The sequence below is a fragment of the Mercenaria mercenaria genome, chromosome 2 (assembly GCF_021730395.1).
Source record: "Mercenaria mercenaria strain notata chromosome 2, MADL_Memer_1, whole genome shotgun sequence".
Taxonomy (NCBI): Eukaryota; Metazoa; Mollusca; class Bivalvia; order Venerida; family Veneridae; genus Mercenaria; species Mercenaria mercenaria.
This window is the reverse complement of record NC_069362.1, coordinates 80,169,808-80,183,314: the sequence shown is the minus strand read 5'-3', so window position 1 is coordinate 80,183,314 and position 13,507 is coordinate 80,169,808. Positions and strand designations below refer to the sequence as shown.

At 35.4% G+C, this 13,507-nt stretch overlaps 1 protein-coding gene and 1 non-coding gene across 5 annotated transcripts in view; both read right to left on the bottom strand.

Moving 5' to 3' along the window:
• Positions 1 to 1,093: 1,093 nt before the first annotated feature.
• Positions 1,094 to 1,165, bottom strand: Trnai-uau (transfer RNA isoleucine (anticodon UAU)). Its single transcript has one exon. It is a non-coding gene; the product is annotated as a tRNA-Ile (tRNA).
• Positions 1,166 to 2,613: 1,448 nt separating this feature from the next.
• The window catches only part of LOC123564401 (uncharacterized), a 105,360-nt gene continuing 94,466 nt past the window's right edge, over positions 2,614 to 13,507 (bottom strand). For all 4 annotated transcript variants that reach the window (XM_053537039.1, XM_053537040.1, XM_053537041.1 and 1 more), the window contains 4 exons: positions 11,181 to 11,355; positions 8,561 to 9,781; positions 5,968 to 6,065; positions 2,614 to 4,820 (listed from right to left, as the gene is read on the bottom strand). In XM_053537039.1, coding sequence (XP_053393014.1) covers positions 4,770 to 4,820; positions 5,968 to 6,065; positions 8,561 to 9,781; positions 11,181 to 11,355 — 1,545 coding nt within the window. In that variant the 3' untranslated portion in view covers positions 2,614 to 4,769. The remainder of the gene's footprint in view (positions 4,821 to 5,967; positions 6,066 to 8,560; positions 9,782 to 11,180; positions 11,356 to 13,507) is intronic.

Here is a 13,507-nt window from a genome sequence, read left to right as displayed (position 1 = left end):
GCGGCGTGCTGGAAAAGAAAACAATGCAGAACAGGAAATATTTTGTAAATATCGTTAAAGACTTAATAAAGTGTAACAAACGAAATAATATACATGTATCTCATTTATAGATTTGATTTTGAATTAAATCATTATCATTGTTCGTCGTCCAGATCACTCGGGCTGCGTATAAGTATAAAGAGTCGGCATATGAAGGTTTGCACGAACATTGTTTGCGAACCTTCTTGGCGGGTCGGATATTACGGAGTATTTATCAACGTGTCTGTATATGTTAAATGTGTGCACATTAATAAAATATAAAAGATCCTTTGGATGCATAGAACGTAACCAAACAACAATAATAGCTGATTCAGTTTGACTAAACCTGTTCAAGACAGGTGACGAAATATGGTAAACTCTTCAGGCCCCGAGCACGGGCTTAAGCGGAACTCTTATTATTCATAAACATTGATATAAAACAGTACTGAGGCCAAGTACAGGTCGTCACACAGCAATTAAAGACTGCTGTTGTGATAGTTAAAAAAATCTATAAAAAGATCCTTTGGAAGCACTGAACGTAACCAAGTAAAATAAAAGCAGACTCTAATTAACTGAATCTGTTCACGAGATAAAATGAAATGTACGACACCCTTCACATCCTCTAGCATCGGCTTAAGCAGAACTTTATTATCTATATAATTGAATTAACTCCATGATCTCAAAGGACCAGAAAATGTAACAACACTGAGAATATCATTACTAGAGCAGTCATATAATGACGGCGAATTCATTTCTAAAGCTATGAATCTCAGAAAAAAAGAAACTGAAAACTTTGATTTTTGAAACGCAAAAAGCTGATTTCTAGAGGATGTTACTATTTATAAGTTGTATTTTAGTCTAGCTTTACCTCAATCTGACTAAAGTACTTGATCTTCTAAACGAAGATCTGAGAATGACCCATTCACATTCGTCTTTTGTATATTTTTGATTTCCGATATTGCTATTTTTATTTTCGCAAATCTATTTTTATTTGAACCAGTCACAGACTCGTTTCAACTAGCATTTGGCTGAACCATCAAAATAGCGTAGAATGTCACAGGGTGAGAAAAATGTGCATTTAGTCCGGGGTTTGAACCCGGGACCTCTCACTTATAGGGCGAGTGCTCTACCGACTGAGCTAACTGGCTGCCTGACACATATTCTCCCCTTGCGTGACCAAGTCCGTACCGTGACATATGCTACTTCTCAAAACACGACGGCGCAATCATGATGTGGCCGTCATAATAAACATGAAAAACCCAGGCTATATATAGATTTTTAAACTTCTACTTTCACATACAAAATATTGTAAGTAAGGCTCTGATTGGCTAGCGGAAGGGTCGTCAGAACGAGGCTGTCAATAGCACGACTTCAGATCCAATGTGCGTAGCGTTAATTGGAGATGTACTTTAGTCAGACTGGCTTTACCTCTATCTGGGTGTTGAAGCCTTGTAGTGATACAATGGTAAATTTTGAATCCAGTTGTTAACAGTATGGTCTCATTAATACGAAACAAATATAGATATTTTTAGAAGTTTCTTCAAAAGCTGCCCCTCCGATAATAAAAGTCCCTACGATTACGTATATATATATAGGTTTTGAAGTACTGAATACGAAGTAAAGCAGCACCTACGGGCTTCAGACAGTGGCGGAAAGAAAAAACCCAATTTGTACAAAGTTTAACGTTTTATACGTTTTTGTAAGTCAGTTCTGTTTTTATTTCATTTTAGACCTAAGTTTTACATTTTGAAACATTTTAAAAAGATCTTTTGCATTTTTCTAGAAATGCAAGCAAATCCCAGTACACATGTGTTCATACTCAGTTTGGAAGATGTTCCGTAGTGTTGACATGTCTGTCAAAACTGTCTCTTACAAGATACTTGACCCGTACTTGTCTTCGCGAATTTGTGGTTTAAATGCCCCTTATGAACATGTTTATTATACGCCCGAAGGAACGTATTATGTTATGACGCCGGTGTTCGTCGTATGTCTGTCTATCCGTCCGTCCGTTAGCAATTTTGTGTCCGCTCTTTAACTCCTGAACCCTTTGAAGGATTTCAAATGACACAACTATTTACCACATCAAGACGACGTGCTGAGTGCATGTTTCGGATGACTCGCTTCAAGGTAAAGGTCACACTTGGGGGTCAAAGGTCATACCTTCGGACGTATATTGCTCCGAATTGCGATTAATTTTTTATCCTCAGTTTTGGGTGTATCCCTCGCAACACATCTCCATGTTGCATGGGCAGCTAACACAAATCTATTTACAACAAATCCTTTATTATTGAAAGTAACATCGCAAAACGCAACTGAGGTTAATCTTGAAAGAAGGAGTAGCAATAATTTCTGGAATGTGTCATTATGTACCTTAACTGATCTATGTAAAATGATTACCCGTTGACATAGGCTTTGAAAGTGTTTAACACCACAGTTTTGATATTTGCTGACAAATGAGTGTTTAATACAACAGCACAAATAAATGAAGTGCAAAGTGGGACAATATACTTGTAAGCTTGTCAACGTATTCCGTAACGAAATTAATGTTTGGAACACTTTGGATAATTTGAAAGTTTATGAAAACGAAGACAAACATTTAAAAAATCACTAAATTTTATTTTTTCTATATGAATTTAACAAAGCCCCATGCATATCAGCATCGAAATTTGATATAAATGAGACTGATGATAAATATCCAGTGTTTTCAAACTGAGGATAACATTTATTCATCAATAAAAATATATAAGTAAATTACTATAGTATGACATTACAACGGATATCAAATCAATAACAAACAAAAAATATTCAACGGAGCAAACAGTAACAGAGTATTTTGTAAACAAAAACTCAACATGTATACCGGGTATTTTAAATTTGTTGTCGTATCACTAGTGAATCTTCAAAAGATAACGATTATTAATGTATATACAATTTTTAAAGTAATCATAAAACTTCATGCACAATATCACAATTTTTATCACCGTATATTACTAATCACAGGTATTCCCAATAAAGAATGGATCATACATTTAAACAAATAGCATATATATATATATATATATATATATATATAAAAGAAAAACATCCAATGGGTTTCCTCTATCTGTATTTCTGTCTACCTAACGGTTTCATATCATAATCATCAGAGCAGACATATATATATATATATATATATATATATACATGCATTTTGCTAAGCTATAAAAATGTACAACAAATTGAGCTAGAGCCAAACAGGGAAAAGCAGACACTCACACAACATCAATGCATTTATTTTACAAGCTAGATTGATCTGAAATTTAAGTAGAGGGTTACTGAAGAAATTTCTGTGAAATTTATTCGAAATTGGATAGATGGCATTTTTTTCTATTTGTAGTTTTGGGAATCATATTTATTGCAAATAAGAATCATATGATTTTTTTTGCTAGATAGTGATATTTCCGTAAAAGTTTATTCAAAATCGGTTAAATGATAAAATGTTGTTTAGAGACATTTTTATGTTTAGCCCTCGTGGCAATGTTTTTAACGAATCGGAATAATCAAATGAGAAACTTTGTGTGATTTATTTTTTAAATTGGACAGTAAGTTCCCATTATTACTTTTCCTACGTATTAATATGAGCTATTTTGGTAGAGGATCACCCAAGGTAATGTGTGTGAAGTTATTTCAATATCGTGTCCACAGTTTTTGACAAGAAGACCCCTTTTATGTCCCCATAATATACATAAAGGGGATGCGGTCATGTGTTTGACGAACCGGGCCTAGCTGAACCATCTTGATTTATAGGGCCTAAAAGATATTCCTTTGACATAATTTGGAATTTGGAACAAAACTTTCCGACGAGACCAGTTTTGAATTTCCCACTGTATGTGTATAGGGGAAATTTATAACACCGTTTACCGGCCATGCTTTTGACAAACAAGAAACACAGTTGAAGGGCAAACAAAAAAAGTCCTGTATTTTTATTTTTTTAAGTCGAATCAATGATTTACGATAATACTATGTCGCGGATATTTAGTTCTGCTGACCATGGATTTACGAAGATTAGGAACCTTAGGTTCATCCCCCCAAAATCCCTTTAAAACCTGGCTAGCAGACTCTGAAAAGATATTTAATTTTTCAACTATATACATGTATAGGAAAACGACTATAAGATATCCGAGTACCAATTTTGTAACAAACCTGAATGACATTAACATATGTAGTAACGTCACCCATTGATCCTTTTTATATTTATATAAAATTATGTCAAAATAGGGCAAACCAGAATTTGTAAAGATTTCATTATGTAAATATGGAAAAAGTGATCCCACCCCTGGCCCAATTTTAAAACAACAAACTTCAACTATACGAAATACGTTGATAAATAGCTGATGGAAAGAAAACTGTCGATGCTGCCTTCCTATGCATAGAACTATATAACAAATATTTAGAAATTCAAGGAAACAATTTGCGAACTTTTTCCCACATGACTGTTCTATCTACTATCTAAGGTAACATACATAGATAACGTTTCAACAGCTTTGAAATAACAAAGTTAGTATCGGGAACGGCAAAGTGTGATCTCAACAATTAACATTTAATAGATAAATAGGAAAATGTTTCCTTTCAAAAATGAGGGTACAGGTCAAATCTGTACAGTGGGCCGGGTTCGTGATGGTCATTTTCAAATTTTAGCTCTATTCAGGTAAAGTTAACGGTAATAGAAAAACAACCGGCATAACACCATCTTAGAAGGCACACAGACATATCTACTTTGAATCTTCTTCGTGATCACCAGTTAATCTGTATTTGTCGCTTGACTGAAAAAGAAAAATGTAACATGTTTTCGTTTTCATACTGCATTAAACAAAGTTTAACATCTGAATAATCGCTATTTTTTTTATATAATATTTGGCGTAAATGAAAGACAGAACTAAAGAACAACAAAATATTTATTGTTACAAGACTAATCTCTTAAGGTTAAGTAGGTTTGCACTTTCTAGTGAGTTTCTACAATGTAGCATTTGATTGAAAAGGCACTGGCCTCCAGATTGTTCGACAACAAACAAAAGAGAGAAAATTTTAGGTATCAGGAAATTAACGATCTATTTCTTAAGAAAGCTTAAACTTAACTAGAGCTGTCACAGGAGTGAGGAATTATACCCCCACAATACGGCCTTGTCACAGAAGTAAGCTAATATCAAAGTCGAGCCTTAAAAATCAATAGGGGTCATCTGCTGGACATGATCAACCTCCCTATTAAGTTTCGTGATCCTATGCCAAAGTGTTCTCAAGTTATTGTCCGGTTAACTGTTACGGGTCACTGTGACCATGACCTTTGACCTACTTATCTCAAAATCATGAGGCGTCATTTGCTGGTCATGACCAACCTTCCTATCGACGTTCAAGATCCTAGGCCCAAGCGTTCTCGAATTATCATCAGGAAACCGTTTAAATGTTCCGGGTCATTGTGACCCTGACCCTTGACCTACTGACCTCAAAGTCGAACTCGACCTGTATTTTATGATGTTACACGTGTGTACCAAAATTTATGATCCTTGGCCCAGGCGTTCTTAAGTTATCATCAAGAAACCGTTAACTGTTTCGGGTCATTGTGACCTTGACCTCATATTCTGATGTTAATAATATGACCAAATGTCAATTTTAAAAATATATATATATCATTTTTAGCCAATACCTGGAGGTCAGTGCCTTTATACAAAGCATTATGATGTTCAAAGAAAGTTGTATAAGCAGAAATGTTCTTGATTAAATTGCGTTTGCAAGGCCATATAAATACAATACTCTCTTGTTGTGCAGAGGCAATATTATTTAAATACTCTGGATGAGGAATAAAAGCTTTTGCTAAGCGGCAGTTTCTTATTTCCCACCTGATTAAGAAAAACTCCCTATAAGCTGTATAACGTTTTACAAAAATAAGAAATAACAACAAAAATGTCACCTTACCTTCGACTTCTTTGATCTAAATCCATGGATGAAGACACGAAGGTCAGTTAGTATGTCATTAAGTTCTGTATCAGAATCCCTCCTCCGTCTCTCCTTATCTAGGAATGAAAACAAATTATACAAATATAATCTAAGGCTTTAAAAATGGAACGGTTAAACATTTTCAGTATTGTTTATTTCATCAAATTAAAGTTACTGTAATACAAATCCTCCCTGTATGAGAGGATGAACTCGTACTAGTAAAGCGGTACCGCCAAGCTAAATAAAAAGTGTGTTTAACAAAGAATTCAATCGCAATGATCCACATCTAGCACCAAGCTAACTAAATGTAATTCTTAAAATGAAATATGTAACAAATAAAAAATAAATACAAGAGGGTCATGATGACCCTGGATCGCTCACCTGAGTAATATGAGCTACATGTTTCAAATGTCAAACTGATGATTTTTAGAATTTTTTTGGAAGATTTTCCGATGTACAATCTAGTAACCCCTGGGGCGGGGCCAATTTTACCCCGGGGGTCATGATTTGAACAAAGTTTGTAGAAGTCTATTAGGCAATGTTACATATCAAATATCTAAGATCTAGGCCTTCTGGTTTATTTTTAGCAAATTTATGAAGATTTCCCTATGTACAATCAAGTAACCCCTGCGGCTGGGTCAATTTGATCCTGGGGGGTCAAGTTTGAACAAATTTTGTAGAGGTCCACTAGGCAATGCTACATGTCAAATATCTAAGCTCTAGGCCTTCTGGTTTATTTTTAGAACATTTTGAAGATTTTTTTATGTACAATGAAGTAACCCAATGGGGCGGGGTCAACTTGACCCCGGAGATCATGATTTGAACAAATTTTGTAGAAGTCTACAAGGCAATGCTACATGTCAAATATCTAAGATCTAGACCTTCTGGTTAATTTTAGAATTTTTTGAAGATTTTCCTATGTAAAATCAAGTGACCCCTGGGGCAGGGTCAATTTTGACCCGGGGTCATGATTTGAAAAAAAATTGTAGATGTCCTCTAGGCAATGCTACATGTCAAATATCTAAGCTCTAGGCCTTCTGGTTTATTTTTTTTAAAATTTGAAGATTTTCCTTTAGAAATCTATGTAAAATCAAATGACCCCTGGGGCGGGGTCAATTTTGACCCCGGGGTCATGATTTGAACAACTTTAGTAGAGGTCCACTAGTCAATGCTACATGTCAAATATCTAAGCTCTAGGGCTTCTGGTTTTTGAGAAGATTTTTTAAGATTTTCCTATGTAAAATCAATTTTGACCCCGGGGTCATGATTTGAAAAAACTTGGTAGAGGTCCACTAGGCAATGCTTCACACCAAATATCTAAGCTCAAGGGCTTCTGGTTTTTGAGAAGAAGATTTTTAAAGTTTTTCATTTCGGTTGCCATGGCAACCAAAGTTCTGCAAGGAATTCACTTCTTTGAACAATTTTGAAAGGGGGCCATCAAAGGATCATTCCTGTGAAGTTTGGTGTAATTCTGCCGAGTGGTTTTCAAGAAGAAGTTTTTTTTAAATTGTTGACGGACGACGCACGACGCACGACTGACGACGCACTACGCACGACGCACGACGGACATCAAGCGGTCACAATAGCTCACCTTGTCACTTCGTGACAGGTGAGCTAATAAACTAGATGGTGTTTTGGCACAAAAACATCTGTCTTCCCCATGTATACCTTTAGCTCTGTCGGCCATTTTGTGCAGCGAAGCGGAACGTGTCGGCGATATGCACAACTAGGCTTGGTACTGATCACTCCTGTAAAGTTTCGTCGAAATCTGTCAAGTAGTTTAACCTGTGAAAGCCGGACAAGCTTTTTCTATTTTTTAGCTCTGGTGGCCATTTTGTGCAGTGAAGCAGAACGTGCCAGCGATATGCACAACTAGGGTTGGTACTGATCACTCCTGTGAAGTTTCGTTGAAATTCAGTGAGCAGTTTGACGTGCCACAACTAAGGTTGGTACTGATCACTCCTGAGAAGTTTCATAAAAATCCACTAGCAGTTTGACCTGTGAAAGCCGGACAAGATTTTTACCATTTGTAGCTCTGGTGGCCATTTTGTGCAGCGAAGCAGAACGTGCCAGCGATATGCACAACTGGGGTTGGTACTGATCACTCCTGTGAAGTTTCGTTGAAATTCAGTGAGCAGTTTGACCTGTGAAAGTTGAACAAGATTTTTCTATTTTTGGCTCTGGTGGCCAATTTGTGCAGCGAAGCGGAATGTGCCAGCGATATGCACAACTAGGGTTGGTACTGATCACTGCTGAGAAGTTTCGTCAAAATTCGGCCAGTAGTTTGATCTGTGAAAGCCGGACAAGCTTAATGCGGGAAGGACGGACGCGGACGGACAGATAGACGGACGGCGAAGGCAAAACCAATATGTCTCCCCCATTTTATGAAGGAGACATAATAAATAAGAAATGATATAATAGTTTGCGACAATACAAAAACAATCAGTGCCAAGATAAAGGTTTTAATAATAAGTGTTGGAAATAATACGATATAACGCCTGAAGGTATGACATTTTCTAATAAGTGGAAATGAGAAGACATGACTTGTATAACCTAACTCTTCAATTCTTACCTGTTTTTTCATACTTAGATGGTCCGAACTTATTCAGTAATTTACCAATTCTGTCAAAGACAACCTCTATAATATTTGTGGGCGCTAGTTTCTGGTGTTCCTTCCTGACCATTGAAATGCTGAAGTTCAAAATGGCTGCCGCCATGGTCGCTAAGGTCATGAGCACAAACAGCACAAATGTAAAATAGTAAAATTCAGCGAATCCTGGTTTGGCGGTGAGAATATTAGACACTCTGTTCTTTCCAATTATTGCCTCAGTTAAGGTACCGTATGTTTGAAATACATCTTTATATTTTTCCTGCTCTTTTCCAAACAGAAGAGTTCCACAGATAACATAAGAAAAGTAAGTAATAGCAAAGATAAGTAAGAATCCATAAAGATCGCTTGCTGCATGCGATATAACTGCCGCCATTTCGTTGATTTTCCCACTGTATCCGAGGATGCGCGAAACTCTTACAGACAACAAGAACACTAAAACACCATAAGCTGTATTCGTTATAAAGTCATAGAAAGCAAGGTTTTCGAATCCAACATATTCATTTTTGTCATTCTCAAATACTTCGATCGTTTTCCGTATAATAAATATTTTGTAAATGAAAATTGAAATTGTTGTGTAACTCATTATCAAGGCTACAATATCCAACATGTTCCAAACCGACTTGAAAAATGCTTTCACGTCCGTGAACATTTGGTAAGCTAATGCGAATGTTGCCGCTATTACGAAAAGCAGAAAGAAAAATTGAAGGAACAAGAGGAAATCGCCCTTAGACCCCGTGTTAAGAAATAGTCGAAATACTTGGATGTCTAGGTAAGGCAGGAAACCTCCAAATTCTGGAAATTCAGCGGCAAATTTCGAGTAGACAAATAAATTTGTATTAGCATTATACAATGTAAATTCTAGAATAACTGCTCTAGTTTGAACATCGAACCATGTAAACTGCACCAATTCGTCAAAAATTATTTCACAAACATCTCTGTTTACATCCAGTTTCATAAAATAGCCACCACCTCCGTAAGTGCAATACTGGGCTACTGTCGGAAAACCCCAAACTTCATCTGCAGATGTAAATTCCCATGCAGCTGAAGAGAAGTATGTTGATTTCTCTGCAACCGGACAAGGCTGGTTCTTCCATCCTAGGCAAAAGTTCTGCATTTCTTTCTTTTCATCTTCATATTTGTTATGACATGTCAAGTTTACACCTAGTGGACCAATGCAGTCCTCTGTAATGGATAAGATAAATGACTTTATAAAATAGTGTTTATATTATAATTATATCATCGGTGCAGTCCTTTTGAAATGGTTCCAAAAGGTAAGGCAGTTCGAATGTTTAGAATACGTAGTTTTCCTACTAAGTTTATCTATTATAAATCTTGATTAAAATAGCATCTGCGGTTTTTGTAAAGAGCTATCAGTTTTGTATATACCGAAAATTGCACATCAAGGTAACGATAAAATACCGCCGTGCACATAAATGTGAAAAGGAGGACAAATAAAACACAAACACAGGCACATCGAAATTGAATTAGAACCATTTGCATTTGTATATTTCGCATTATTATGTTGAAGGTCTAGAAGACATCGGTCAGTAAAACTGATCTGCTGAGATACATTTACCAGTCTGTATCGTGTAATCCAGTTAATCAAAAAAAAAATAGTGGATTTAGGTACATTTATAATATTTGTCGTGAATATCCTTTGTTGTTTTGTTTATAGCAAGTTACATGATTTTTTTTTTCAAAATTTTAAATTTTAATTACATAAAATGAACCATGAAAAAAAAAATACCACGTTTCACCCAAGTTTCACAAAAAGTTTTAGGTAGTAGGAGCGTTTTCTGAAAACAATAAAATCGGACAGGCAGGTTCTAACTAAAAGACTGTCTGAAAACTTTTAACATATACACACACTACAGAGAAAAGTGGCCACGTTCTCTGGAAGCTATGATCTTTATGATTCTAGCCGCTGGTTTTAACATCACATCGATACACTTTCCGATCAGAATGCGAATAGAGGAGGAACACACTCCGGCATTCCGTCAAGGGCGGGTACTCTGGTAAAACAACCGACCTTTCGAAAGCCATGAAATGGTTCTACATCCCAATCGAGATTTCGAACCGACAGGGTCAAGGGGCAAGTGATTCGATTCTTATGCAGCTATGGTCTTAATAAATCTGAGTTTGAATAATATTGGTTTAGAAAGACTTAATGAACATATTTAGATTGAACTCTGGCAAGCGGTATTTGTCATGGAGATTTATACAAATCCCAATATATTCATTGACGTCCTAAAGCGATTCTGATTTTGTTAAATTCAAATAGCTTCATCAAAATCTTACGTTTGTTCGTAAAATAATTTATTATTAATTTAATTGTTTAGGACAAAATGCTGTTGTTGTTTTTTTTGCGATTATTTTAAAGTTGAGTGATCCCTTAATGCATTCTATTGGCAACGTTTGAACAACTTTGGAAGAAGTTTATTCAATCAATGACAAATTTCACCAGCTTGTACTAAATTGTTACACAAGAAATATCATTGGAAGCAAATGATGCCATTTAACTGATGTGGAAACGAGCTATTGAGCAGACTTGTATGGGAAATATAGCCCAATGACTTCATACCTTGTCTAATCCGTAACTGACGCAATCTGGCAGGTCCAACACGAACATTACTAAGATCTTCCATATAGATTTTATTTTCGTTTCCCTCGTAGTTTGCCCCGAAAAATGTCTTGGAAAAGTAGGTGTTGATAAATGTCCCTTTGAGCCAGTTTGTATACGATTCCAGATCCCTTACCTTAAAACATCAGATTTGAAATGTGTCATGTTATAATATGTATGTTTATTAAATCTTTATTTACAATTTGTTAGGGGTATATACACAGTCAAAATGATACAAACTCGAGGTCACACACCCCAAAAAAGAAAAGAAAAACAACATATTGACTTGTGATGAGCGAACAAGCAAGGGAACGACAGTAACGTCATAATAAAATGCCGTCATAAATAATGTGCTTATGTTTAGATTTATTAACTATTTTCGAAAAGAGGCTACGACGAGTTCCGGTATTTAATAGTGAAACAACTGTTGCCTCCTATGTTTGGCTGATATGAGGATTTATTCATCATCAAACTATGGCTACACCCTTAGACAATATCACTTTTTGCAAGTCGACAAATCCTCATATTGACCTCACTTGAATCAAATAATTGTGCTGAACACATTGTTAAACCTTAAAGAAAAATGCACGTTTGTTTCTGTAGCAGTAACGTTTTGCAAAAAGCGAAACCATTGTGTTTCAAATTGCCAATTATTTTACTCATTACATGACCCATGCAATATCATTAAAAGAAAGCTATTTGTAGATTCCCTGGAAGTAATAAACATAGTAAACACTGCAAGAACCGCATATCGCAAGGTAAGTCAACTAAAAAAATTGAAACTGTAGTGCAAAGATACAGAGACGGATTGCTCCAAATACCAATCAACAAATACATCTTAATTATATAAAAGATAAAAAAAAATACCGATTGGTAAAAAGCCTGAAAGGATGGGTATGAAATGAAAATGATAAGTCAACAGAAGGAAGAAGAGAAATCACCATTTTTGAACAGTCAGTAACTTTTGTGAAGGCAACTGAGAACTTTGAAATCATCTGTTTAACAATGTATGTTTGTTTCTCAATTACCCAATTAACAATGTTAAAAGTTAGACGCTTCTGAATATGAGGCATCAGCTTGTTTTACAATACATTGTTTTCATAAATGTGTCCAACTATGTCTGAAAAGGTTGTTCATATTAAAAATATCATCAATATACCTTTACTTTTCAATTATCGAATTATGTCTCAGAGGACAAACTAAGCATGCAATTTTGTTCTTAATAGTAAAAAATGACAACATTTCAGGAATTTTTGATAGGCTTCAGCAGATTAACACCAGTGTTTTCTACTTTAGAGCAATGTCCCTGCTAGACACGATATCAAAAGAAGAAAAATATTCTTTTGGTAATACTAAACGTTGATGTGCCGCGTTTTGTTTAATTTTTCGGATCCATTCAAGTGAAATGTACATAAAATTGAATGTCATCAATTCTAACTTCAAAATTAATGCATTGATTTAATATATCATCTTTCACAATAACTGTGTCAATATTGTCAGCTGTTTAATTACCTGCCTCTAAAGAAGAAATAGGCAAAGACGTTGAACATGACAATATATAAATATTGCATTCCTGAGAGGGTGATATGAAAAATGTTCACCGCGAGATATATGAATACTGACCGAGGCGCCAGCCGAGGTCTATATTCATATTTCGAGGGGTGAACATTTTTCATATCATCCTCTCAGGAATGCAATATTTATTTTATTATACCGAAAGCTTATAAGGGTCAAAGCATTAGCTGGAAAATCAACATAATAATTTATTTAACATTAAAAAGTAATTACTAACCAAATAATGAAGACAGAATTAACGAGTGTTTACTTGTGAACACTCAAAATTTGTGGCGACTTTGTTGTAATAAGACTTTTTTGATAGATTTAGTCGAGACGTTTACATATCGCTGACCCCTATATTTATTCTAATATTTCAACACTGCGTCAATCAGTAGCACTCGAAAAACGGCGATAACTTTCTTTTTCTAAATGAAACATGTAAGGGCGAGCACTCATTTTCTTAGTTAGATCATTTCCAAACTTATTGTTGTAGTTTCGATTCAATATTTGATGAAAAATTGTTTTCGAAATATTTTGCACGTAGCATAAAAAAGAAAAAATAATCATTGCGAAAGTATCAATCTCTCAACGGGTGATATGAAACAATAATATCACATGCGCAGAAAAACAAAATAACGCTGTTGCGCATGTGATATGAAATTATGGATCAAATCACCTGCGCAGAAATTGAAAATAACGATTTTGCGCATGTGATATAAAATCACTGGGGA